Source organism: Zingiber officinale, chromosome 11B (assembly GCF_018446385.1).
Source record: "Zingiber officinale cultivar Zhangliang chromosome 11B, Zo_v1.1, whole genome shotgun sequence".
NCBI classification, from domain to species: domain Eukaryota; kingdom Viridiplantae; phylum Streptophyta; class Magnoliopsida; order Zingiberales; family Zingiberaceae; genus Zingiber; species Zingiber officinale.
The window spans coordinates 81,951,399-81,977,778 of record NC_056007.1 but is presented as its reverse complement, the minus strand read 5'-3'; the positions used below and the strand labels follow the sequence as shown (position 1 = coordinate 81,977,778).

The 26,380-nt window shown below is 37.6% G+C and overlaps 1 protein-coding gene across 5 annotated transcripts; it reads left to right on the top strand.

Moving 5' to 3' along the window:
• Positions 1-12,843: 12,843 nt before the first annotated feature.
• Positions 12,844-25,099, top strand: LOC122033404. Of its 5 annotated transcripts, none has more exons than XM_042592412.1 (9): positions 12,848-13,637; positions 14,418-14,675; positions 14,764-14,848; positions 14,961-15,002; positions 15,271-15,439; positions 16,847-16,899; positions 17,019-17,246; positions 24,064-24,110; positions 24,719-25,099. In XM_042592412.1, exons 2-9 carry the CDS (start codon positions 14,431-14,433, stop codon positions 24,771-24,773), a joined length of 924 nt encoding a protein of 307 aa, XP_042448346.1. In that variant the 5' UTR covers positions 12,848-13,637; positions 14,418-14,430; the 3' UTR covers positions 24,774-25,099. The 5 variants fall into 5 exon arrangements, with proteins under 5 accessions (XP_042448349.1, XP_042448346.1, XP_042448347.1 ...); XM_042592413.1 differs by having other exon boundaries at positions 12,848-13,709; XM_042592417.1 differs by lacking the exon at positions 12,848-13,637 and having other exon boundaries at positions 14,520-14,675; positions 14,754-14,848.
• The last annotated feature ends 1,281 nt before the right edge of the window (positions 25,100-26,380 follow it).

The following is a 26,380-nucleotide window of genomic DNA, read 5'->3' as shown; positions in this document are numbered from 1 at the left end:
AGAGGTTGTTTCAAATATTTCGTCTATTTTATAGACAACTATTTGATATATGGATACATTTACTTGATGTGCCACAAGTCTAAGTGCTTTGATTAGTTCAAAGAGTATGAGGCTGATGTGGAGAAATGTCAAGGTAAAGTATCAAGACACTACGGTGAGATCGTAGTGGAAAGTACCTCTTGGGAGAATTTAGGAGTCACTTATCGAAGTAGGGATTCAATCCCAACTAACTACACCTGGTATATCCCAACCGAATGGTGTAGAAAGAAGGTATAGGACTCTTATGAAAATAAGTAGATTGATGATGAGTTATTTAGAAAATTACCAAATTCATTTTAAGGATATACCTGGAAACGAAGTGAACATAGTACCTTCCAAGTCGAACTCTCTACTCATATAGAATTGTTGAATAGGTGTAAGCCTATTTTGGAGCATATTCGGATTCGGGTAGTCCAACACATATCTGAAGAGAGACAAAGATAAGTTGGACAGGAATTCACTTGTTTATGGGATATCCTAGAGAAATGAAAGTAGGTTTATAGTCTTAAAAATCGAAGGTTATTGTTAGCATCAATGACCGATTTCTAGAAAAGGACTATGTAATAAACCTCGTACCATAAGTAAATTTGTTCTTAAGGAAATAATAAAGGGCATGTCTACCAACATGTACAAGATGAAATATCACAAGAAAGCAACACGTATCATAAATGATACACAATTACGAGATAGTGCCTCATCGTAGTGGGAGGGTTGTTAAGCAACCTAAAATATTTATGTTTTGGGAGAGTTTTGGACTCGATCACGGAGGACATGAACACGATCTCCGGACGTATAATGAAGCACTCGAGATAAAGATCGATATCTTGGCGAGGAGTAATGAATAGAAATTAGAATATATGTATTCTAATAAAATCTGGAAGCTTATAGAACCACCAATGTGTAAAAGCCTTTGGGTGTAAAAGGTCTATATTAGGAAAAGAGGATAGACAGGAAGGTAGAAACTTTCAAGCAAGGCTAGATGAAAAGGAAACTTTTTCACTGGGTAGCCATGCTTAAGTCTATCCGGATTCTTTTATCTATTTGGCAGGTGGAAGACAGCGTTCCTTAATGGAAGTCTTGAAGAAAACATCCATATAAAGCAACGAGAAGGGTTCATTGAAAAGATGCAAGCTCAATCTGTCCATTATGGACTGAAACAAGCTTGAGGTCTTGGAACATCCGGTTTATCAAGTAATCCGGATCTATGGATTTAGTAGGATAAGTCTTGTGTATCTGAAAGATGTGATGGAAGCGTGGTGGTATTTCTTGTACTATACTTAGATAACATTTTGGTAGTTGGAAATAATATCAAAATGTTGTCGAAAGTAAGGGATGGTTGTCCAAACAATTCGATATAAAGGACTTGGGAGAATGTATATATTCTTGAGATCGAAATAATAAGGGATCAAGAAAAGAATATTTTACTTATCCCAAGCTTATACATCGGAAAAATCCTTGCTCGTTTAAGCATACAACTCCTCGAAAAGTTTCTTACCTTTTAGGGATGGAGTAACTTTATCTAAAGATATATCTATGTAGACATCAAAGGAGATAAAGGAAATAAAAGCAGTTCTTTATGCTACGGTGTTGGAAGCCTAATGTATGCTATCATGAGATCGGAATTTGTTTTGCCAGGGCATAGTTAGCAGATATCAAAGTAACCTGGACAAGGATAGTGGATGCAATAAAGCATATATTGTAGTACCTTAGAGGCACTAGAGATTATATGCTAGCTTCCAGCGATTAATTTAGTCCTTGTGGGTTGCGTGGATTTGACTTCCAATCGGATAGGGACGATAATAAGTCGACCTCGGGGTTTTGTGTTTACTTTAGGAGGTAAAGTCATAACTATGGAAGAGTGATAAACATAGGTGTTTTTCTGGACTCCACCATAGAAGCTTAGTATATGGCAAGCCTCGGAGAGGTAGCCATAAAAGTTGAATGACTCAATAACCTCAAGATAGACTTAGATATGATTTACGGTTTGTCGAAAATTATTACAATTTATTGTAATAATGTTGGTGCAGTCAAACTCGAAGAAACCATAAGTCATAAGGCATAAACACAAATGTAGTACCACCAATACGAGGAATCGTATAAGCGAGGAGAAGTTGTTGCCGCTAGATTGCATCGGTGATGACCTATAGATCCTTTCACTAAGGTCCTTAAGGCAGAGCTTTTGATGGGCGTGTTGAAGGATGAGAATCGGATGTATGGCGGCAGATATGGCACAGTCTTTTAGTATAAGTGGGAGATTGTTAGAGTGTATACTAAAAGCCTAGCTTTTGGTATAAACATTTATCTAGAAATAAGAATCACATTGGTCAAATGTCTACATTTGTGATAAATGTAGTTGTTCAATTAATTTATATTGTAGATAACATGGTGTGTGGTGTCACACACAGAAGATCATGTTATCAGTACCTTATAAATTATAAACAGTAGCTCACGACCAAGATGGAAAGGAACAAACCATTGGAAGGTCGTAGTGTAATTAGGTATTAGTTTATCTTAACTATATAATTACACTAGTACACTTAGAGTGTATTGAGTAGGACCATTAGAGGTCGTTTCTTTTATACTGACTTTATAAAGGAACAAAGACCTCAGTTATTATGGAAGTGTGTGCTCTTAATCCTAATATAATAACAAGCACATATATTTGATATTTATTTCTTTAATTTATCAATGGGTGAGATTTAGTTCGATGAATCAATAAGCCCGATAAGTTGGGAAATGATATCACTTATAGTGTGTGTTGTTGATTATAGAAGGAAACTGTGTCCTAGAGATACTAGGTTGAGAATGTCCCCAAGAGGAGCTCAAAAGGATTGTCATGTTAAACCCTGCAGGTGGACTTAGTCCGACATGACGATGAAGTTGAGTGGTACTACTCTTGGAGCTAGATATTAATTAAGTGAGTTGTCAGTAACTTACTTAATTAGTGGACATTCGATATCTTAAACACAGGGAGACTAACACACTCATAATAAGAAGGAGCCCAAAAATGTAATTTGGGATTGGTGCGGTAGTTCAATAATAGTTCTCTAGTGGAATGAATTATTATTGATAAAATTAAGTTGTGTGTTAAGGGCGAACAGGATGCTTAATTTTATCGGAGACCAAAAATTCCTCCTCTCGGTCCCTATCGTAGCCTCTTATTTATAGAGTATTATACCCACTATACCCACATACATACCCACGATAAGGGGCCAGCTAGCTTGGGAATCAGCTAGGGCCTAGGTATAATATAGGGCCTAGCTTGAACCCAAGCTAGTGGAGGCTAAAAATAAAAAGGATTTTAATTTTAATTTTTATTATGTGGAAGAAATAATTTATTAAAGAGAATTAAAATTAAAATATCTCTCTTGTAAAAGATCTACAAAAGATTAAAGAAAGAGATTAAATCTCTTTCCTTATTTGTAGATTGGTGAGATATTTTATTTTCTCTTTAAAATTATCCACATGTTGATAAAATTAAAATTATAGAAATTTCCTTTTATCAACCATGAAGAGATTTTTAAAGAGAAATTTTATTTTTAAAATTTTCGGAAACAAATTAGGAAGTTTTAATTTGTTGATTAAAACTTGTCTAATTTATTTCCTCTTGATGTAGTCGGCCATTAGAGATTAATTGGGGAAATATTATTTTATTTTTCTCAATTAAATCATGTCAAGGGAATTAAGGAATTTTATTGTAATTAAATTTCCTAATTTGCCTAGGCTAAGGAATATAAAAGAAGGGGTGAGGGTGCCTTCACAAGACACAACCTCTATTATTTTCTCTCCCTCTTTTCCTTGGTGTTGTGGCCGGCCATCATCTCTTCTCCTCTTCTTCTTTGTGGTGGCCGAAACTCTCTATTGGTTGGAGCTCTTGTGGAGGCCGGATACTACTTGGAGAAGAAGAAGAAGAAGGAGAGGAAGCGAGCATCTCTTGGAGCTTGGTTAGTGTTTTGATTTTCTTCCTTGGTGAAGCTTTTCCTTTTGTGGCCGAACCTAGCTAGGAGGAGAAGAAGGTGGTTGGTGGTTTCTCATCTCGGAAGATCGTTGCCCACACAACGTCCGAGGTTAGAAGAGGAATACGATAGAAGATCAAGAGGTTTTTCTACAAGGTATAACTAGTAATTTTTCTTTCCGTATTATACTAGTTATTTATGGAAATAATACCAAATACAAGAGGCTTACGATTCTAGAATTTCGAATATATTTTTCGATGTTGTGTTCTTTTATTTTTCTTTTCCTTGTGATTTGATTGTTCTTTTCGGTTAACCTAAAGTTATTTTAGGAAATTAAATATTAGCTTTCTATAAAAGGTTTTGTCTAGTCGGTGGTGGTTGCTCCCATATCCAAGAAGGCCGTGTGCCTCGCCACGTCAGTACTGGGAACCGATTATGGAAATTAATATTTAATGGAATTAATAACTTAAGGTGACTTGGGTCGAACGTGTTAAGTTCCGCAGGAGATCCAAGTCAAAACCTAAAAGAACAAATAGATTAAGTTTTGGATCAAACTTGTTAAGTTCCGCAGGCGATCCAAAATTTAATTTAAAAGAACACATGGTAGCTAGGAAAAGGTTCAGACCTTTGTACAAAATTTTTGTATAGTGGAACCTCTAGGTTTTCCGAGTAGCAACCAACAGGTAGTATAGGGATTGTCTGGTTGATTGGGTTAAATATGCTAATTATGCATATCTAGGTTGTGTGTACACATGATTAGTATGTATTGTAGGAGTCCTGTGGTAGACTGACCATTCGCAGGTAGTGTTTGTATACATGTCCAGTTATGGTTATTGTAGGTTTCTTGTGGATTATACCTATGTGGTTAGGTGTACGCATTTGATTGTATTATTGGAGGGATTTTGTCGATTTAATTTGTGTTGTTGTATGCGTACATCTGTTTGGTGTATTATTGGAGGTATCTTTTCGATTAAATCTGTGTTGTGGTTAGGTGTACGTGTCTGATTATATTATTGGAGGTATCTTGTTGATTATACCTACGTTGATATATGCACACGGATTCGGTATGTATTGTTGGAGGTATTATGTTGATTGATACCTGTGTTATGAGTGTGTTTGGTGTGTACTAATTGGAGGATTATGTCGATTATACTTATGTTGTGTGTGCACGTGTGTCAGGTGTATTATTGGTATTATCATGATGATTTTACCTATGTTGAGTGTCTACATTATGTCATTGACAGTATACCCTGTCAACTAATTTTTCTACTGGTGAGTGGCCCATTATGATGTTGAGGGAGTTGACAGAGGACTTGATATGCTTACTAGGTTGTTATACCCTTGGCTGCCCACAGTGATTTGTGGTAGAGTGATCTCATGCAGTCTCTAGCTAGATAGTTAGATGTCTTGGTCACTTATGGATTGTTTGTGGTGGAGCATTGCTCCCACATATTATGGATTATTTATGGTAGAGCGTTGCTCCCACATATTGTAGATTGCGTGTAGTGGAGCATTGCTCCCATTTATAGATTACAAATACAGATTATTGATTGTTGTGGTGGAGCGTTGCTCCTACATATTGTGGATTGTTTATAGAGGAGCGTTGCTCCCATATAGGTTGCATTGTTGGTGGTAGAGCGTTGCTCCCACATATGTGCATTTCTTGTGATGGAGCGTTGCTCTCACATTTGATGATCTATTTCTTTGATGATTTGTAGTCAGTGATCAGATTTCAGACTTATTGTCAGGAATCTTATAGTTAAGTATGTTTGTTGTATGAACATTATGAGTTATTGATTTTACCAGTTAGGTTTACAGTGCCCTAGATGTTTTCATGAACTCGATGATTTTGGTATTCCTAGGATGTTTTGGATCGGTTTTCATTGTCTTTGTTGACAATGTTGTGATATATTTCTGATCCAAGGGGAATCACGTACACCATCTTCGCATAGTTCTAGAGATGTTTCGACGGGAATATCTATATGTGAAGTTCAGTAGTGAGTATTGAGATTGTCTTCTGTGAGATTTCTGGGACACATGGTCACTAGTAGGGAATACCGTGGATTCACAGGAGATAGAGTTTGTTACCAGTTGGGAGTAGTCGTAGTCTATATAGGAGACTCACAACTTCCTTTATCTAGCTCGATATTACAGACAGTTCATTGATGGTTTCTCTCAAATTGCTATGCCGCTGTCACGCCTGATCAGGAAATGCCCTGAAGTTCACATGGTCAGAAACCTGTGAGACCAGCTTCCAGAAGCTGAAGCAGAGATTAGTGTCGGCACCAGTTCTGGTTTTGCTTCTGGAGATGGATGGAGTTCCTGAAGGATTATGATTGTACCATTAGCTACCACCCACGAAAAGCTAATGAGGTTGCCGATGCGCTTAACCGAAAGTTCAGAGGGGTTTTAGCTCGCCACCGAGTTTTAGGCACGAACTTGATTTAGGGTTTCTCCGAATTGGGACTTGAGGAGCAGGGACAGACAGAGCAGGTATCCTTATTACCATGGTTGCTCAATCGTCGATCATGACGAGGATCGGAGAAGCCCAGGCCGGAGATCAGCGCTTATAGTCTAGTGGCAGTCAAATAGCTTCCGAGCAACAGACAGGGTTCACCCGGGATGACGAGAGTATTATTTATTTCCGAGGTAGATTATGCGTACCTCAATCTCATCCGGTCTTGGAGGAGCTACTTCAGGAGGCTCATCGCTCCCGATTTGCGATCTACCCAGGTGGAACACGCATGTATCAAGATTTGAGGCGTTCATATAAGTGGAACGACATAAAGAAAGACATCGCGAAGTTTGTAGCTAGATGTCTAGTCTGTCAGCAGGTGTAGGCTGAGCACTAGAGACCTGCTGGACTACTTCAAAAGATTCATATTCCAAAGTGGAAATGGGAGGACATCACTATGAATTTTGTCATAGGACTGCCTAGGACACGACGAGGTCATGACGCGATTTGGGTAGTCGTTGATCGATTAACCAAATCTGCACATTTCGTAACGATTCAGAAGACCGATTCTCTGGATCGATTGACAAAGCGGTATTGTCAAGAGATCATTAGATTGCATGGTGTTCCTTTGAGCATTATATCGGATAGAGACCCACGGTTCACATCTCAGTTCTGGCAAAGTTTGCAGCAGGCTTTGGGCACATAACTCCGTTTCAGTACATCATTCTATCCGTAGACAGATGGACAGTCAGAGCAGACCATTCAGACTTTAGAGGACTTGCTGAGGTCTTGCGTTATGGATTTCGGAGGCAACTGGGAGGACCACCTGCCATTGGTGGAGTTCATCTACAACAACAGCTATCATTCGGCTATCCGGATGACACCGTTTGAAGCGTTGTACGATAGACCTTGTCGGGCACCCACCCTCTGGGAGGAGGTTGGGGAGGCCCGACTGCTAGAATCTCATAGAGCTTAGCAGGAGACATAATTGGTCTGCACTATTATACGGAGAATGTCTGAGGCGCAGGACCGTCAAAAGAGTTATGCTGATCGGAGATGAAGACCCCTGGAGTTCTCTACTAGCGACCATGTAATTTTGCGAGTTTCACCCACGAAAGGGGTAAAGAAATTTGGCCTCCGAGGTAAGTTAGCTCCGCGATACATTGGACCTTTCAAGATCTTGGAGAGGATTGGAGCGGTAGCTTACCGTTTGACGCTACCGTCGTCTCTAGCAGGCGTTTACGATGTATTTCATGTGTCCATGCTGAGGAGATATGTGCCCGACCCAACACATATTTTGTCAGATATATCAGTTCTCATTCAGCCTGTCGCTACCTACGAGGAAGTTCCGGTACGAATTCTGGACCACAGAGAGCGTCAGCTGCGGAATAAGACTATCCGATTAGTTAAAGTCGGATGTTAGTATCATTCTGACGAGAAGGCTACCTGGGAGCTTGAGGTTGTTGGAGCAGCGGGGCCGACAAGAGGGGGGTGAATTGCCTGCACAATAAAAGTATACCCTCCTCGATTTTTTCAACTCGAAATAGATAGCAATAATAATAAAATAATAAAGCAAAAGAATTAGAGAAGACCAGAAGTTGACTTGGTTACAACCAAGACGGTTGTTAATCCAAGGCGGTGAAAAGCGCACTAACGATCTCCTTCTCTGAAGGCGGAGAAGCTTTTTACACACTTAGAAGCTCAGAACTATTGCTAGGAATGAATACAGAGTTGATTGCTTGAATGTCTTTCATTTCCTAGCTCCAGGGGCCTTTATATAGCTCCTGGAAATCTTATCTCGAGGGTTCAAGGCGCTTCAAATAGCCTTGAGGGCGCCTCCAACCAAGTCAAGCGGATAAAACTCTATCCGAGCTCAAACGGTCGAGTTGACCAGCTTGGAGGCGCCTCAAGCAGTGTTGAAGGCATCTCCATTGTTGAAGGCGCCTTCAACACTTGTTGGAGGCGCCTCCAAGGTTGAGGGTAGCGCAGGCGCCTCCATTGCTTCATTGAGGGCGCCTCCAGCTAGCGTTCTAGCTCCTTTACACTTCCTTTTGGCTTCCGATACTCCGATAGCTTGGGTGATAGTGGCCAATCGGAATAGGGCTCACCTGAACCCAATTCCTGGCCTTTTCCTCGAGCAGTTTTCCGTCCCGGCTTTACGTCCCTCGAACGTCGCGCATGTTCTTCTCGTCCACCGGTGTACTCTTCCGTATCTCTCTCGTCCTTCGGACACACCGAGCCCGTCGGCTCCCTTCCCGTGCCGTCCTTCTCGCTAGCTGCGTCTTCCGCTCAACTTCTTGCGCTCCTAAGCTCTTGCACACTTAGACACAGAGATCAAAAATAAACAGGACCTAACTAACTTGGTTGATCACATCAAAACAACCACGGGGTACAACAATCTCCCCCTTTTTGATGTGCATCAACCCAAGTTCAAGTTAGAGTAAAAACAACCAAATAGTAATTTAAGAAAATTACTAAACTAACAAAAAATTATAATAATAGAATTTGCAACATAAGTTAGAAATTTTTTTATAATTTTTCTAACTCCCCCTAAACTTAAACTTGTACTTTACTATCTCTTCCTTTGATCACAGCAAAAAGAGTGGGGAACAAGGTAGTAAAAAATTTCTAAGTTAAAAATTTCCTAAGTAAAAGAAAAATTCAAATTTTCTAACTATAAGATCAGAATTTTTTTTAAGTTAACAATGTTCTTAGAATTTTTTTTTAAAAAGTTGCAAAGTAAAAACAAATCATTTTCAGACAAATTTAGTTAAGATAATTTTAAAAAAAAATCATTTCTAATTTCAGAAGAGATTTTTTTTAAGTTAAAATTTTATCCAAGAAATATTTTTCTGGATAAAAAATATTTTTGAAGAATTTCCAAGAAAAATGTTTAAAAACTTTTCAAAACATTATTTATTTTTAATGCTTTTACCAAAAAGTTAATTAAATATTTTATTTTCAATATTTTGGCTTTCAGGTCATGGTGAGGCACTAGACCTTCTTGGTTATTGGAGCAACAACCACTTACTTAGACAAAGCCTCATAAAGAAATTTTAATGTTTAATTTTCTTCTGAAAGCCTTAATCTTAAAGAGATTTTAATCCAGTAAAGATTTTGGAACCAGTATAGATTCCTTGCTACAAGGTTAGTTAAAAACTTAGGGGGTATATAGCCTTTAGGTATTTTTCTAAGTTGACCCTGATATTTTCTTATATACCAATTTAGTTTTCCATAAACCTTAATTTTTGATTTTTGAAAAATATTAGTATTTGAACATGCATCAGATTTTAACTTTTCAATTTGGAGTTTCAATTTATCATTTTCGGATTTCAAATTATCTAACATTTTATTTAAGTTAGCAATTTTTTTTTTCTGATTCAGCTAAGTCTTTAGAAATAGCTTTAATAAATTGAAACGACTGTTTAGGGTTCAGAACACGTACCTTACTTACCTTACTTTGTGGTGCTCCCCCTTCATCATAACTTTCTTTTTCTGATGTTCCTCCCCCTTCATCTATGCTCATTTCTGAGCTTGATTCTTCTTCTGGCAGATGGTTGGCTATCAGTGCTAGACCCGAGAAGGCTTCGTCTTCAGATTCTGAGGATGATGATTCATCCCATGTAGCCTTCAGACTCTTGCGCTTCGAGGACGTTGGTCTTTGAGACTTTTCTTTGTCATTTTTCTTTAATTTGGGGCAGTCATCCTTGATGTGTCCTTCCTCATTGCAGTTGTAGCACCGGACTGTCATTTTGTTGCGCTGATGCTTCCTCGACTGCGATTTAAATTTATTAGTTTTAAGAAATTTATTGAAACGTCTTACCAGTAGCGCCGCTTCGGTTTCGTCGATCGACGCTTCGGAGTCGGGATCATCCTTTTCGGCTTGTAGGGCAATGTTGAGGTTCAACTTTTCTACTTGTTTAGGCTCAAGTTCGAAGGTAGAAAATAAACTTTCTAAACTACTTACCTCAAAATCCTTAGAGATGTAGTAAGCATCTACTAAGGACGCCCACTCTGGAGTCCTTGGGAAGGCGTTAAGTGCATAACGGATGAAATCTCGATTTGATACCAATTCACCGAGATTTGTCAGTTTCGTTATCAGCTCCTTGATTCTCGCTTGGAGTTGTGCTACCTTCTCGCCGATGTTCATCCGGAGATTCGTCAGCTAAGTCCGAAGGATGTTACGCCTCGCTAACTTTGCTTCTGAGGTGCCTTCGTGGAGCTCCAAGAATTTATCCCAGAGGTCTTTGGCGGAGTCGTAGCTTCCGATCCGACTTATCTCCTGGGGCGGCAGAACACTGAGTAGGTGAAATTCCGCCTTTCCGTTGGCCACGAAATTGGCCTGCACCTTCTTCGTCCAGTTGCATTCTTCTTTGTCTTTTGGCGTTGTATATCCATATTTCATTATTAAAAGAATATCAAATTCGGTCTTAAAAAATACTTTCATTTTGCGTTTCCACGTAGCGAAGTCTCCGTCGAACTTCGGGGGATGAATGTTCGCTCCGGCCATCGTCTTGATCTTTGTGCTTTAGTTGACGGTTAGTCCTTCTGAAGCAGTCAGACTCTGATACCACTTGTTGGAGAAGCGGGACCGGCAAAAGGGGGGTGAATTGCCTGCACAATAAAAGTATACCCTCCTCTGATTTTTCAACTCGAAATAGATAGCAATAATAGTAAAATAATAAAACAAAAGAATTAGAGAAGACTAGAAGTTGACTTGGTTACAACCAAGATGATTGTTAATCCAAGGCGGTGAAAAGCGCACTAACGATCTCCTTCTCTGAAGGCGGAGAAGCCTTTTACACACTTAGAAGCTCAGAACTATTGCTAGGAATGAATACAGAGTTGATTGCTTAAATGCCTTTCATTTCCTAGCTCCAGGGGACTTTATATAGCTCCTGGAAATCTTATCTCGAGGGTTCAAGGCGCCTCAAATAGCCTTGAGGGCGCTTCCAACCAAGTCAAGAGAATAAAACTCTATCCACGCTCAAACGGTTGAGTTGACCAGCTTGGAGGCGCCTCAAGCAGTGTTGAAGGCGCCTTCAACACTTGTTGGAGGCACCTCCAAGGTTGAGGGCAGCGCAGGCGCCTTCATTGCTTCATTGAGGGCGCCTCCAACTAGCGTTCTAGCTCCTTTACACTTCCTTTTGGCTTCCGATCCTCCGATAGCTTGGGTGATTGCGGCCAACCGGAATAGGGCTCACCCGAACCTAATTCCTGGCATTTTCCTCGAGCAGTCTTCCGTCCCGGCTTTACGTCCCTCGAACGTCGCGCACGTTCTTCTCGCCCACCGGTGTACTCTTCTACAGCTCTCTCATCCTTCGGACGCATTGAGCTCGTCGGCTCCCTTCTCGTGCCATCCTTCTCGCTAGCTGCGCCTTCCGCTCGACTTTATTCGCTCCTAAGCTCCTGCACACTTAGACACAGAGATCAAAAATAAACAGGACCTAATTAACTTGGTTGATCACATCAAAACAACCACGAGGTCCAACAGAGGTTATGATTATAACTCGATACCCCTTTTGTTTATTTGAGGTATGTAGGTTAGACTTCCGTTCATAATTTATACTGGTTGTTTATTGCCAGTTTTGCTGATGGTAAATAATGAAATTTGGGGATTAAATTTTTATTAGTGGGGGAGAATGTAAAATACGACAACAAATAATAATTAAATAATAATGTTTAATATGCAAATAGCCTTAACGGAATTTTTAAATTTTTTTTGGAGATTTTCGAAGTTCATATGAGGTAATTTATGGGATGAATTAATAGGCGTAAGAAAGGCTATTTGAAATACTCATATATGAAAATTGATTAAGGAAGTAATCTAGTCTTTAATAAAGAAAACCTAGGTTTTATTTATTTTCTTTTTCTTATTTTTCCTTTTCCTATGTCTTTTCTTCGTGCCCTATTCTTCTTCCACGCCTAGGGGTGTAATCAAGCTGAGCCGAGCCGAACTCTTGAATGTTTGAGCTTGACTCGTTTATAATCGAGTCGAGCTCGAGCTTTATTTAACAATTATATTCATGGCTCACGAGCTTATTCGAGATTTTATCGGGCCTAAACGAATTTAATAAATATAAATTATAAATTTAATTATTCATTAAAAATTAAATTATATATTTAGAGAAAATTATAATATTCTTATTAAAATTTATAATTTTATTCTAATAAATAAATTTAATATATTTATCTATATTTTTAATAAGTAAAGTGTAAAATATATAAATTTAATATCAAAATTATTATTATTTTTATTTAAAAGTTGATTCATGAGTTTTACGAATATATTCACGAGCTAACGAGCCAAGTATTATGAAGCTTGAGCTTGACTTGTTTATTTTCACGAACCTAATTAAACGAGTTCAAACGAGTTTTTATAGCTTTGAATAGTTCACGATTGGTATATTCATTTACACCGCTATCCACCCCGAAACCTCTCTTCCTCTTCTTCGTTGAGCTCGTGACACCAACCTTTCTTCTTCTTTTTCCCCCGCCGAGCCCGAACTTCTCTCCCGTTTCCCTCTCGCGCCGCCGCCACCTACTCCCGAGCCTTCACCTCCTCGCGCTCTCTCCCCCGTGCCCTAATTTTTCCTTCCGATCTTCTGTCGCATCGACGCCGCCGCACGGAGCAGCGCCGACGCCGTACAGCCGACGCCTCACCGAAGCTTCCTCTCCCCTACCGACGTCTCATCGTCGCGGAGGTCCTCACCGCGCCGATCGCCACAGAGAGCACCGCCGGCACCAGCCTCGCGTCTCTGCCCTAGAGCGCCATCGCCTCCTTTCTGCCCTTTTCCGATCTTGAGCTTTCGTGCCGGCACAGAGCCACCATCGTGTACCCTAGCGACACTGTTTCCACCCGAGGGCAAGGTTTTCTTCAACTCAGTTGCGGGACTTTGTGGCGTCATCGATCACCGGTGCCGGCCAAGGTGTAACTGTTGGACGCCACCCATCAAGCCACGAGAAGGAACAGTGTTCTAGCAACAGCAAGTCCAGCATTTTCCCCAGAAGCCTTTTGTCCCTTTTTCTTTAGCTAACGGCGGCAACTCTTGCCTCTTCTTCCAGTCAACAATAGCGACTATTGCTGTTGCTCATAGCAGCAACGCTGCTATTCACTGTCGCTCACCGCCGGAGCCAAAGGCGAGGGCCATACGCTCTCTTGTTGTCCAGCCCAAGGAGGATCACAGGTTTTCCTTGTTTCTGAACCCTTTAATATCCTCATTAATGAAAGTTGTGTTCTGTGAGACCACCAATTGAAGGTAAACATGACCTGCTTATTTTGTTTGTTTTGTTCTCTTACATTACATTATGGTGCATGACCTGCTTGTTTTTCCATGTTGGCCATCCTTTGCTACTCCAAGGTCACAAGAGAAATGTGTTTAGATTCAGTCAGGGTATGCAATATTAAACACAATAATCCTTGTTTTTCCATGTTGACTGCCTGTTTGAATCGAATAGGCACCTAGGCAGTCAATTAAGATAAAATTAGCCTTGCCACTAATAATTTTATTAAACTTAAGCATGTAACAGGTATGCAATATAGTTTTTTTGAAGTTTGACATAATCTAAATTATGAGACACTTGAATGTACCTCTCACTTGTATAATCTTTTTTTCCAATTGGTAGGGGTAGTAATTCATGTCGAAGGACAAAATGACTTGTGTCTCATTGAACCCTTATTTAGTCTTAGTTCAAACATAACCTAATGGGTCAAATTCAGAAACCTAGCCATATCACTTGTTAAAATAGATTGATTCCCATGATCCCTATTTAATTAAACTAGCTCGGCAGGCAGTGTTGTGTCATATGCATCAAAATGATTTGATTTTCTTGTTAACCTAGTCAATGCTTAATATTAATTATTCAATATGAAAAATCCTATATCTAATAATAATAAAAAATCAATTAAATATTTCATTCATAATATGAGTAACATATTTCTCACTAGTTGTGTCGTCATGGGATAGTGTTCATTGCTCAATGGCAGCTCCTGCCACTCCGCTTCCCTCTTCAAAGGGTGTTGAGTCTCAAAATCCTAATTGTAGTAGCAACTCTCCTTCAATGTTCTTATCACCCTCACCATTACGCTTATGGAGGCCAGCAACTCAAAGGAATGTGAGGAATCAATGGTTGAAATTGTTCTCAAGCAAGATTCAGTGGGCCAGCGCCATGTCAGAGGGGAGATCACATGCTACCTCACTTGTAAATGCATATCTCAATCACAGGTGAGGGAAAAGTTTGTTTTATGATTTTTTAGGTTTTAAGGGAAATTAAGAAGTTGGTTGAGCTACATTTGATGGTAGTTTTTTTTAGATACATGTCGTCAGTGAACTTGGGTGCTGCGAATGACATGCCCGAAATTCGAGAGAAGGCATGCCAAAAATTGGCTCATAAGCAGGTCTTCCTTCTGAATTTTCATCTTTCTTATCATGTTAATATCTTATAGACTTAAATTCAAATACATTTATTGTTTGTTCCTGGACTAAGATGCTGATGACATTTGTTTCCAGGAAACATATAGAAACTATCTTCTCTCATCGTACAAGAATATGGTACGCTTGTAACTGGTAACTTGTGTCTCTTATTAGCAAAATTGAATTTACTTCTACCTTTATATAAAAAAAATTCATGGAGCAACACCACTGTTAGGTTTGGTACATTTTATTTCTGATTCAATCTATCTTCTTGATTTTTCATCTTCTGCTTTCATATTAGTAGCTATATGGAAGCATTCAAGGTGACTCCAGCTGAAAAGTTCATTGATGCATGTTTTTTAACTTCCAGATCTCATTCAGATTCTCTAATCTCAATCCTTTTCAGGTACTCACAGTTGCTGAATTGGTTAAGTCAGCACACTCTTTCCGATGTTTCCTTAAAGGACCAGTTGCTGGCCCTCTGTCGCAATTTGGTGATAGTCCTGAACATGAGAATGATAGTGGAGATGGTGGTGGAGTATCAGTTTTTACATTCTTTTCAATCTCACACTTTGGTATGCTTTCTCCTTCGGTCAACATTTTACACATTAGATTGGTGTTATGTGGATGGATCTTAGGTTGTATTTTTTGGAAGCACAATTTTACTGCATTTTCAATTTTCTTCTCTTAGACCTTTGTTTGATAAGTTGGTATTAGTTTACTTAGCTCGATCTCAATATTTTACTATGTTATGTAATGACATCCCTAGATGAAATCAAACAATCTAACACTATAAAGGACCTGAAGAACACATCTTATGCTTGTGCTTCATTTTCAACTTGTACTCTTAAAGCTAGAGTTGAGATGTGTCTAGTGGTACAAACTGAAAGAACTAACCAATTTAAACTTTTTTTTAAAATAAAATTTTATGCAACAAATGATCATGCTATCAGAACCAAGTTAAACAAAAGGTGAAATTTCTTAGTTTGGTCAACTCAAACCTAAATATGTTAGATTTTAACTAGCCAACTATAATTATTTTTGCATGAAAGTGATAAAGATGATATATCTATGAAATTGTTTTAGAAAAGAAAAGAGAAAACAATGCTTTTGCAGTTTGCTTCTATTTGTAATTACAAAAAGAAAAAACTGACATCGTGTTTAAATTTTCTTGACCAAGTGAACTTATTTTCATTTTCTTTTTCAGAATAGTAGGATTTTTGCCAGCATTTTAGTTAAGAAGTTATTGGTCTTGTCTCAGCATATTTCAATTGTATATCTTCCTTCAGGTTTTTTTTTTAGTTTGTCATGCATCAAATGAAAAGGGAACAGAAATCTAGGCTCTAGCTGTTCTTGTACCAGTGACAAAAAATAACGCCTTGTATTCCAAGTTGGTTGACTGGTGGCTTGGATTTCCATCCAACTATAAAGATTCAAATCATATATATATATGTATATATAGAATCTTTTGGTTCCAAAATTTAGGCCTCCAAACTTTTATCAATCTTATTTCGAATAATCAACACAATTATTTGAGCTAAAAAAAAAGGGCAGCCCGGTGCACGAAGCTCCCGTCATGCGGGGTCCCGGGGAAAGCTCCATTGTACGCAGCCTTACCCTGCTTATAGATATTCAGTTCAAAACTCTCAAATTTGTTTGAAACCTATTATAGATTCACCTGTTAATGCTTATAGTCTTTGCAATGAGTTTTGCATTCAAAGATAATTCCTATCCCCTATGAATGTTAAAGGGCAACACTTGTGTAGTTTGGAGGTTCATGTAAGAGAAATTTAAATTTTTTCTCTCCATTATATTTACTGGATCTTTTCATTTGTTCTTGAATCTCATTACCCATAATACATAATTTTTTTCTGTCAAAATTTAGCTATATTTCATTATGTTATTTCTTTTAGTTAGATTCTTTTTTTTCTTCTCAAGTCTTAGAAATTAGTGTTGATTTCTTCGCATTTGTGGAATGTCAGAGAATCTTGCATGGGAGCTAGTTGAGATGTTTGTATCAGAGTTAAGCTTGAAGGTACGTAATACTTGCACATTAAAATTCTATGAACCTTTTGGCTGCTGATGCTTCTTCTGATGATGGTGCTATGGTGCTGATAATTTTCCTGTGGCTATTGGTAATCTTCATTTGGACAGCGGTTCCTGGTGGTTGAGTTTCTCTCACTTAGATGTGAAGGTGAAGGACGGGGTAATAAGATAAAGTGGTCAGATGAACTATATATTGGAGAATTTGATGAACTAAAGATTAGTGGTCTGTGCACTGAAAATAATATCCCACCTCTGTTTCCACAATTAAGAGGTCAACTATCTTGGAGTCCCTTAGACACAAAGGAATATCATCTTATGAGCAGTGATGTTTTGCAGGTCAGTTGGTACAGTCGGAATTGCATGCTTTTGTTTGGTACAATTATGATCTGTTTCCTGATTAATTCATCTCAATTGATGACATTTTGATATGTGTTAGTTATCTCATTAAGTTGCCACTTGCCACCATCTTTGGGTCTTCGTGGAATCTTCACGACTCATCAGTCTCAATTCACTTTTATACCCGCATTTATATTTGCTGAACAATTTGAATATTTTTATATTCTAAGGGGGTGTTTGGTTTAGGAGAATAGAAGTAGGGAATGAGAATGAGAATCATTGATTGTCATTGTTAATAATTGGATTATAGGAATAGGAATACAAATAAGGGAATAAATCCTTGAAATTGGGTAATAACTCATTCCCATGTACCTTCCCTTCAATGAGTCATTATCCTATTTTCATCAATCAAAATATTCCCTTATTCCAAAAATATCCTTGACCTAAAATTAAAATTTTCTCCCTTAATATCAAATATCAAAATTTATTTATTTATTTTTTCTTTCATATCACTTCTCTCTTCTTGTTCTCTCTCATCATTTTATCACACTTTCTCTCTCCTATCACACTCTTTTTTCTCATAATACTTTTTCTCTCATCATACTTTCTCTCTCCTCAATCTCTTCCATCACACTCTCTTTTTTTTCATCATATTTTCTCTCTCATCATACTTTCTCTCTCCTCAATATCTCCCATCACATTTTTTTTTTCTCATCACACTTTCGCTCTCATCACACTTTCTCTCTCCTCAATCTCTCTTGTCACACTCCCTCCTTTTTCTCTCATCATACTTTCTCTCTTATCATACTTTCTCTCTTCTCAATCTCTCCCATCACATTCACTGTTCTCTTTTGTTCTCATCATACTCTCTTTCCTCAATCTCTCTCATCACACACACTCTCTCTCTTCTCATTTTTTCTCATTACATTTTCTCACTCTTTATCCTCTCCCATCATATTTTATCTCTCATCTTCTCTCATCATGCACTCTTCTATCACACTCTTTTCTCCTTTTCTCTCATCACACTTTCTCTCTCATCATATTTTCTCTCTCATCATACTTTCTCTCTCATCATTTTCTTTCATCATATTTTTCTCTCACATCTAATTTTTTTCTCTTTTTTTCCTTTAAGGGTAAAAAAGGAAATATTGATTTATTCCGATAGAAAGTATGCAACTAACCAAACATTGTTGTTAAGAGTGATATCCATGCTCATACTCATTCCCATTCCCATTCCACAATACAATGATTCTCATTCCGATTCTCATTCTCATGCTCATACCAAACGACCCCTAAGTGATGTGATTGCCCCTAAAAGAAATAAAAATTTCAAGGAATCATAATTTTGGAATACACAAGCTGTCTTCTCCATAATCTTGATCACGGTTCAAAATTCGTTCCGTGTCGGGTGGAACGAGCGAAACTTACCGTTCTATCCGTGCATCAAAATCAGCACCAGACTAGCAACGATTTTGTTGCGTCATCGCGTGCACGCGACAGGAGGAATCATGCGCGCTTGTCGTCGTGTAACAGAGCATGTCGCGATTCCATCACGACCAGCGCTGCTAGAATCGTGGGACGCCTTCGGCGCAACCAAACGACCCAGGAGCCTCACACGTGCTGCCGGAGGAATCGTGGGACGCCTCTGGCTCTGCCGGAGGAGTCGCGGATCGCCTCCGACGGCGCCGAAGGAGTCCTTGGACTCTTTCAGCAGTGTTGGAGGAGTCCTACAACTCCTCCTGTGGCCTTGGAGGCGCTCGCGACTCTTTGGTGTCGCCGGACGAGCGTGCCGTGAAGACATTTCTTAAAAATTAAATATTTTGATTTAATTAATTCAAATATTTTCTAACTTGTGTGATATTTGGAAGAGACTTATAATGCCTAATTAAATTATTATAATAAAATATAAATATATTTAAAATTTAAAAAAATTATAAAAAATTTATTAATTAATATTCTGAAAATTAATTTTACTGATTTAAATTTATTTAAAAATTCTAATTTTGTTTAAAAAATCTAATAAATCAGAGTAATATTCTGATATTTTTTAATTAGTTTATATTTTTTTTGTTTTATTATTTAATTAATATTTTATTTTTTTTATCAATTTAAATATATATTATTTAAAATAATAATTAATTTAAATAAATAAATAGTTAACTTATATAATTATTATACATAATGTAGTTTTTTTAAAGTAATCTATATACTTATTATAGAAAAATATATAATCAATTTAAAATTTAAATCTATGAATATTAAAATATTTAACTTTTTTACTTTTATAATTTTTGCTTCTTGAACATATATTTTTATCTCAGAATGTCTTTGCCTTTGAAATATTATATGTCCTTTATATAAGCAATTTTGATAAAGGTCTGTCAAGTTTATGATTCTTATTAAAACACTTATAATCTTGTGCACCTCTGATCATTTTAAATTGAGATAGTTGAATTATTATTATTAGAAGATTGTTTCAAGTTTAAATAAAAAAATACCGAAACCGTATCGGCACGTCACGATATGATATTGAAACCATATCATTTGGGTCTGGGACCGAAACCTCAGCACGGGTCGAGATTTTAAACTATGATCCTGATGACTTAAACATGATGATTGATAATGAACGCATTATTGCTTCCTCTCTAGGTACTTTTGATCCCACATTTCTTCTTTGTAGAATAATCTTTGTAAGGTTGTAAGGTCTACAGATTTTATGGTTTACTATATATATTATTATTGGTGCAATCACCCTTTGAGGTCGAGATTGATCGATTATTTGATGGATTAAGTAAAAAGTTTAAGTTAGGATTATTGTTGTATTTGATATGTGTATTTGAATCACACATAATTTAGAGATATACAACACAACTTGACATGGCCAAGGTTGATTGAGGATTTGATGGCTCTTGGTTTGTGGAGATTGGAGAAGGATGGCATGGAGCATCCTAGGACCGCAGGACGAGGAGCATAAGAATATGACTAAGATGATGAAGCAAACTACATAGGTGGATGCTTGAAGGATGGCATGAGGAAGAGCCTCGGGTTTGATTGCATTCGAGGGACCAGTAACTTGATAGGAGATGATTTCGAAGCATAGGTATAACTCATGGTTGTTGGATCATAGGCAGGCTAGAGGGGGAGGGTGAATAGCACGAATAACAATTTTAGTTGTTAATCAATTACTATTAGAGTGAACGCAGTGGAAAATAGACTAAACAACTCCAAGGAAGTACAACAAAGCCAGACACAGCCATTAATGTGATTCACAGCCCTAGACTGCCACTCCACGGTCCTAAAGTCCTCACTGCAAATCTTCTTACTTTCTCCTTTTCAGCCTCAATTAAGGTAGAATAAACTTCCTTTTGTTAGACTAGAAGAAGGATGCAATAGCTTGTAGATCAAGATCTCACCACATGATTTCTCTGTCAGAGTAACAAAAATTTTTTCTCAAAATTATTGGGCTTAGAATAGAATTTTCAAATCATCATCGTAGAGTTGTTGTTTGCGTGAACGCTACTTCTTTTATAAAGTTTTGCCATTAGTCGACTGTTCATGTTCCATCAATGGTCAAATCACCTTGGTTATCTTCTCCGATCATTTTATAAATCTGTCATCAGTGTAATATGAGAGTTGACTCCATTGATCATTAGCCGACTTCTCTAGTTGATTGTTAATTCTTTTATGCTTTTTTTAAATTCATTAGTCGATTTCTCAGTTAACCGTTCAAACTTCTATTCGACTCTGTAATTCACCAGTCGAATTCCTCTATTTTATTCTGAAATTCATGAGTCGACTTTTCAACTCTTTGTTCCATACTAAAATTTATATTTTCAACCTTCTATTCCATACTAAAATTCATTAGTCGACTGTTTTCTATTTGTCAAACTACGAATTCAAGCACAATGTGGTTTCCATCAGGCAAATGTACATGCATAGCAGTCGACTCCATATAAACCACAACTTCAATAATCATTCGTAGTATTAATTAATCGACTTCAACAGATCACCTAATCAACTGATCCTATACACCGAATCCGAACTTGCTCGAATTCTGTGTCTGCATTCTTCTTGTGCAACAAATAATTATTACGTTAATATTAGTCGACTGTGGCACCATGACTCAAATCCTCAGGTCAAGCTTGCCTACCTCCGAAACTACCCTCATCGTAAGGTTATATGATCTCGAAGCTTTTAGGTTAGAAGCATACTTGATGCCAGAAGGCCTCCATGTCAATTGGTCTTCTGTGCCTAGAGCTACACCGCTCGAAGTCTTTCTCTGTTTGGAGTTTTACCACTCTGTGTCTTGTTTGTGAACAGAAGGTCTCCATGTCAATTGGTCTTCCGTGCCTAGAGCTACACCGCTCGAAGTTTTACTCCGTTTAGAGCTTTACCACTCTGTGTCTTGTTTGTGAATATCCTTCTTGGACTTTCTTCGCTTAACATCCAACATCCCATGCTTGTTATGACTTTCACCACATCCGTCTGCCTAGCATTCAACTTCCTATGTCTGCTAGGACTTTCACTCTGTCCATTTGCCAAGTCATCATCGCCTACACACTTGACCACGACATTAGATCACAACAAACACTTAAACATGATCCAAGCATCAAAACCATGCAACACACATGCTTGGTTGGGTTGTATCAACAATCTACCAAAACCTGTAATGTATGTGCATGGGTGATTGCATCAATAATAGTGAGTTGATTGTTGAAAGAAAATGTACTTGGGCGAGGGTGATATCTCAACATAGATGGACTTACCTTAGAAGTGGTCGGAGTCATTGTACTAGTTGATTGGTATTGAACACTACTATGGTTGAGTTGTCGATGTAGTGACTTTGAGCAGAAGTGTTTTGTGTTTACGGTTATCTGGTCTAGCAAATGAGATGTTTTGAAGTATGAACTAGGTTGTGGTAATGTTCAATCTGGTGGGCCAGTTGACTGTCTGACTGAGTCAACTGGCTAGCTGAGTGGAGTCAATCAACCAGCGAACAAAATGTTATCATTTGTGGTTGAGCCGATGAGTGATGCTATAAGAGACAACATGGAAGGAGTCGTTAATAAAGCAACAACAAGCACATTCGTTAACGACGATAGTGGCTTAGTCAACTGATGAAAATTTCTAACGGATTTTTGTGTGTTGAAATAACTGTAAAGAGGTTGGAAGAAGGCTTATAAAAGGACTTCAAGGGGATTTGAAGCTAACATTTCCAGAAACATTTCTAGCAATCTCTGAGCCTTCTTGTATCCATTTGTGAGCCTTCATTGTAATTCATTCTAGTGAATTGTAAGAGATTTCTCCACCTCGGGTATTTGATCGAAAAGGAGAAAAGTAATGATCGAAAAGGAGAAAAGTAATGGATTCACCTGAAGGATCAATAAGTCGTGGATTAGCACCCTGGGGGTTGCTCAACCACATTACATCCTCGAGTCTTTGACTTGTTGTTTTATCTTCTTTATATCGTCTATGTTTTATGGCTCTAATGTTGCTAAGTAATTAGCAAGAATCTTTTAAGTTGTAAATTAGGGGCATTCACTATTCACCATCTATAGTTCAGTCGTAATGGTCTTATGCTACAATTACTTGGGAGAAGATATCTAATTTTATAGAAAGGGAAGGTTTCACTTATGCTACAATTGCTTGGAGGAGAGATCTAATCTTGAGGAAAGGGAATTAGATACCCCTCTCTCAGATGATTCCAAAGAAAGAATTTGGGTGAATTTCGCTTTCACCTAATGTAGACATAAACCAAGGTAAGAGTCATCAATGGATAAAAAGATCATGATGCTCTTTGTCTCTGACTTGATTAGGTGTTTGTCAGTAATGATATTAGATGTGGACCTGAAGGCATCACCTTGCGAGGTGACAAATGCCCTGCCATGATGGAAGTAGAGACCTTATGCCCAAGGAAGCAGGGCTGGAAGTCATTCAATGGCTGTGAGGAGCTGCTACTCCATGTGGAGGAAGAGTGCAGTGGTGAAGCTAAACTAGTGTTTCTACATGGTGCATGCTGTCGTCATTCAAATCATCATTTATACCAATTGTTAAGAACAAAAGCAGAAATTCTAGAATTGTACAAGAGAGCACTCATGTTCTTAGATCAATTAACTGCAGATAGTAAGCAAAGGTATTGGAATCAAAGGTAATAAGGAATTCTACAGCTGCAAGTGGCAGTGTAGAGGTGCAGTTCGAAAATGTTAGAAATGGTGCTTGCTAAATTTTGTTAGCGGTAGTTGGGTAGTTTCTCGGAAGTGGTAGGACAAAATGGATTTGACTGAAGAAAATGCATTGGTAGCAGGGGTAGTTTGGTCCTTTTATCCGTTCTCATCTCTTTTCACTCTTAACTTTTCATCACCAATTAATCATCCTTACAATTTCCTGTTCCTCCTTATCTCCTTGCCTTCCCTTGTCCTTCACTCTCCTCTTGTCTTAAGTAATCATAGCTTTAGAAGTTTGAATGATATTTAGCTGATTAGTGATCGGTTATATGGTAGTTCCCTATAGATGTATGTTGCCAAGATAACAATGTAAATGCATATTAGTACAAGATCAATTGTTTAAGCAATATCCTTCAACATAGCAGATATACTTCCCTATAACATAAAAAAGATTGTTCAACTTTTACATGAAAATCTGCATATTTTTTTTTTCCGTCTTCGACCTTCCAGTGGTATTCAAATTTCTAGGAGCAGCTTTTAGATGTCATTTACCATTCAAGTGGCTTTTTATTTTTATTTATTTATTTTATTAAAATGTATATATGGAGAGCAATCTTTTATTCATATCTGAGAGTTATTTCTTATGCATGTAGGTGTACTTGATGGCCTGGATTTCCGATGTAAATATTAATGTAAATAGGTATGCAAAACTGATTTTTTTTCCCTATTTGGAGCATTTGGTTTCCACATTTTTTATTTTTATTTTTTCAAAAACGTGTGTTTTTTATTTTCTAAGAAAATAATTTTTAAACATTCTTTATTTTACTATAGAATGATATTTCCTTTTCAAGAAAATGAATGTGTAAAATGTCAATAATATTTTTTTATCTGAAAATAGAAATGAAAATGAAAAAATACCAACCAAACGGCTAATGTCCATTGATAATATGGTATGCAGAAATTGCATGATGAGGACCTATGAAAGATAAAGTATCAAATATGGTACTTTGATTTTTAATCTTTAGTTAGGTATGGTCACGATTTCTTACCAGCTTTTGATACCCAAAATTTCATCTACTCATACTTGTGTCCAACACTGATTCTTCAACAAGAACACCCTTTGTTAGACACCAATACTATATATATAAGTTTTTCAAAGTTTTTCATTATGTGATTTTCAAATAAGTTTTTCAAAGTCCTAAATTTATGTGATTTTGTTATTTTCTATTCAATTAATACAATTTACATTATGTTGTTTAGATGAGTAAAGTGACAACTAATTCATGCGGTATGGTTTTAAATGTTCAGGATAAAGGAAATATTCAGTATCATTGAAGAAGAAGCACCGATCAAATTTTCTTGAGTTATATCATTTGCTGAGTGACAAAAGGTTAGCCGTCCCCAAGGATATGGTGCAGCAGAAGGGCATAGATACGCACGGTTTGATCCGTAGATATGACGCATTTATAGGGATTTTTCTTTTAAATAAAGCACACAACCACATGATACTAAGCTTTTGGGCCATCCGTTATGAGTGCTTCCTAATTTATTCTAGTAGTTAGTGGAAAAGTTTTGTGGGCCAGTTCGGCCGTCTCATGTTGTGTTATTTGGTTTAATATTTTTTTTTGGTAAAATGTTAGTAAATGTGTGGGACATGAATATTTTAATGACAATTATTTTGCATCTGGATGAGCAGCGAACCGTGAAGATACAATCTACTTGCACTTTCTGGCCGTGTGTCGGCAGAGCTATTTAAGCTCTATTTCCTTGTTAGAATTTTGAAAATTGGGTTAAATTGTTTAGTAAAAAGATACCTTAGTTTTGGGGGGTATCCTTTGTTTTTTTTTTGATATTGCAAGGACCCATTTAATTTTTATTTACAAAGTCCCGTCACTTAGATAATTGATTAATACAAATTGTTTTATGATTGTTAATACAAATTGTGCAATGACAATAATTGATGTAATTTTATTGCAAAATAGGTCATTTAATGTATTTTTTAAAAACATAATACCTACTGAATATGATATACAAGTAGTCGGTTCAATTTTATGCAAAATATGCTCCTTTGTATACACGACATTTTGGAGGGGCCTTTCCTAAAAAATTAGGGTCGAGTGAATTTTTTTTAAAAAATTGAATTAGGTAACATCAAATTTAAAGTGACCGGTTTGGTTTATATAAATTTTATTTTATCAGTTATTAGGATAAATCAGGAAATACTTATGGCAGGTGATCTAGAAGTTCAGTATCTCATGATTGTGTGTTTTATTTGTAGAAAATATCTTTATAAATGATAAAAGGTGAAATCCGTCAACCCAGCGACTCCACACGGTCAGCCCCACGACCATCTGTGAGGAGGTAATCGGGAAGCTGTAGTTGGTCAGTGCGGAGGAGGGGTTTTTTTCCTTGACTTTATCGAGATTTGAATCCTTGTCTTATAGTAACAACTCTACTCCGTACTAGCCAACTCAAAATGCACCATAGTTAGGGAATGATTTAATTGCTCTATAAATATGTCATAATTAGGAAAGGATTGAATTGCGGATGAGTTAGGGAAGGATGAATGCAAAATGTAAATTATAGGTAGATAGAGGTCCATTGATGATATGGAGGGATGCTGATTCCCTCCCAGATGAGCAGGCGTAGCCTATGTGGCTTGACTCCACAACAACCGTTGATGTTAGCAGGCTTGATATACATAAACGTCAGACACTTGACTCAACGCCATGCTTGACCTCCACACATAGGGCGCCCTCCTGAGCACCATACTCAATTGAGTGTCTTAGGTTTCCTTGAGCCCTCACGATGGGCTTAGTCCCTCAAAAGATCACCTGCCCCAAATATCCTTTGTTGTGACTCTAATATCGCATGACTATGCTTGACATTTTGTACACAATGTGTCCTTTTGAGCTCTATAATTCGTTCATTTGAATGTCTTAGGCTTCTTCGAGTCTCTCATGCGAGTCT

What these genes read in the sequence shown, in the direction of transcription:
- LOC122033404 (XM_042592412.1), top strand. Translation starts at nt 14,431, where the DNA reads ATGGCAGCTCCTGCCACTCCGCTTCCCTCTTCAAAGGGTGTTGAGTCT. An exon ending in AATGCATATCTCAATCACAG is followed by an intron (nt 14,676 to 14,763) that starts GTGAGGGAAAAG and finishes AGTTTTTTTTAG; the next exon opens with ATACATGTCGTCAGTGAACT. An exon ending in TGAGCAGTGATGTTTTGCAG is followed by an intron (nt 17,247 to 24,063) that starts GTCAGTTGGTAC and finishes TTATGCATGTAG; the next exon opens with GTGTACTTGATGGCCTGGAT.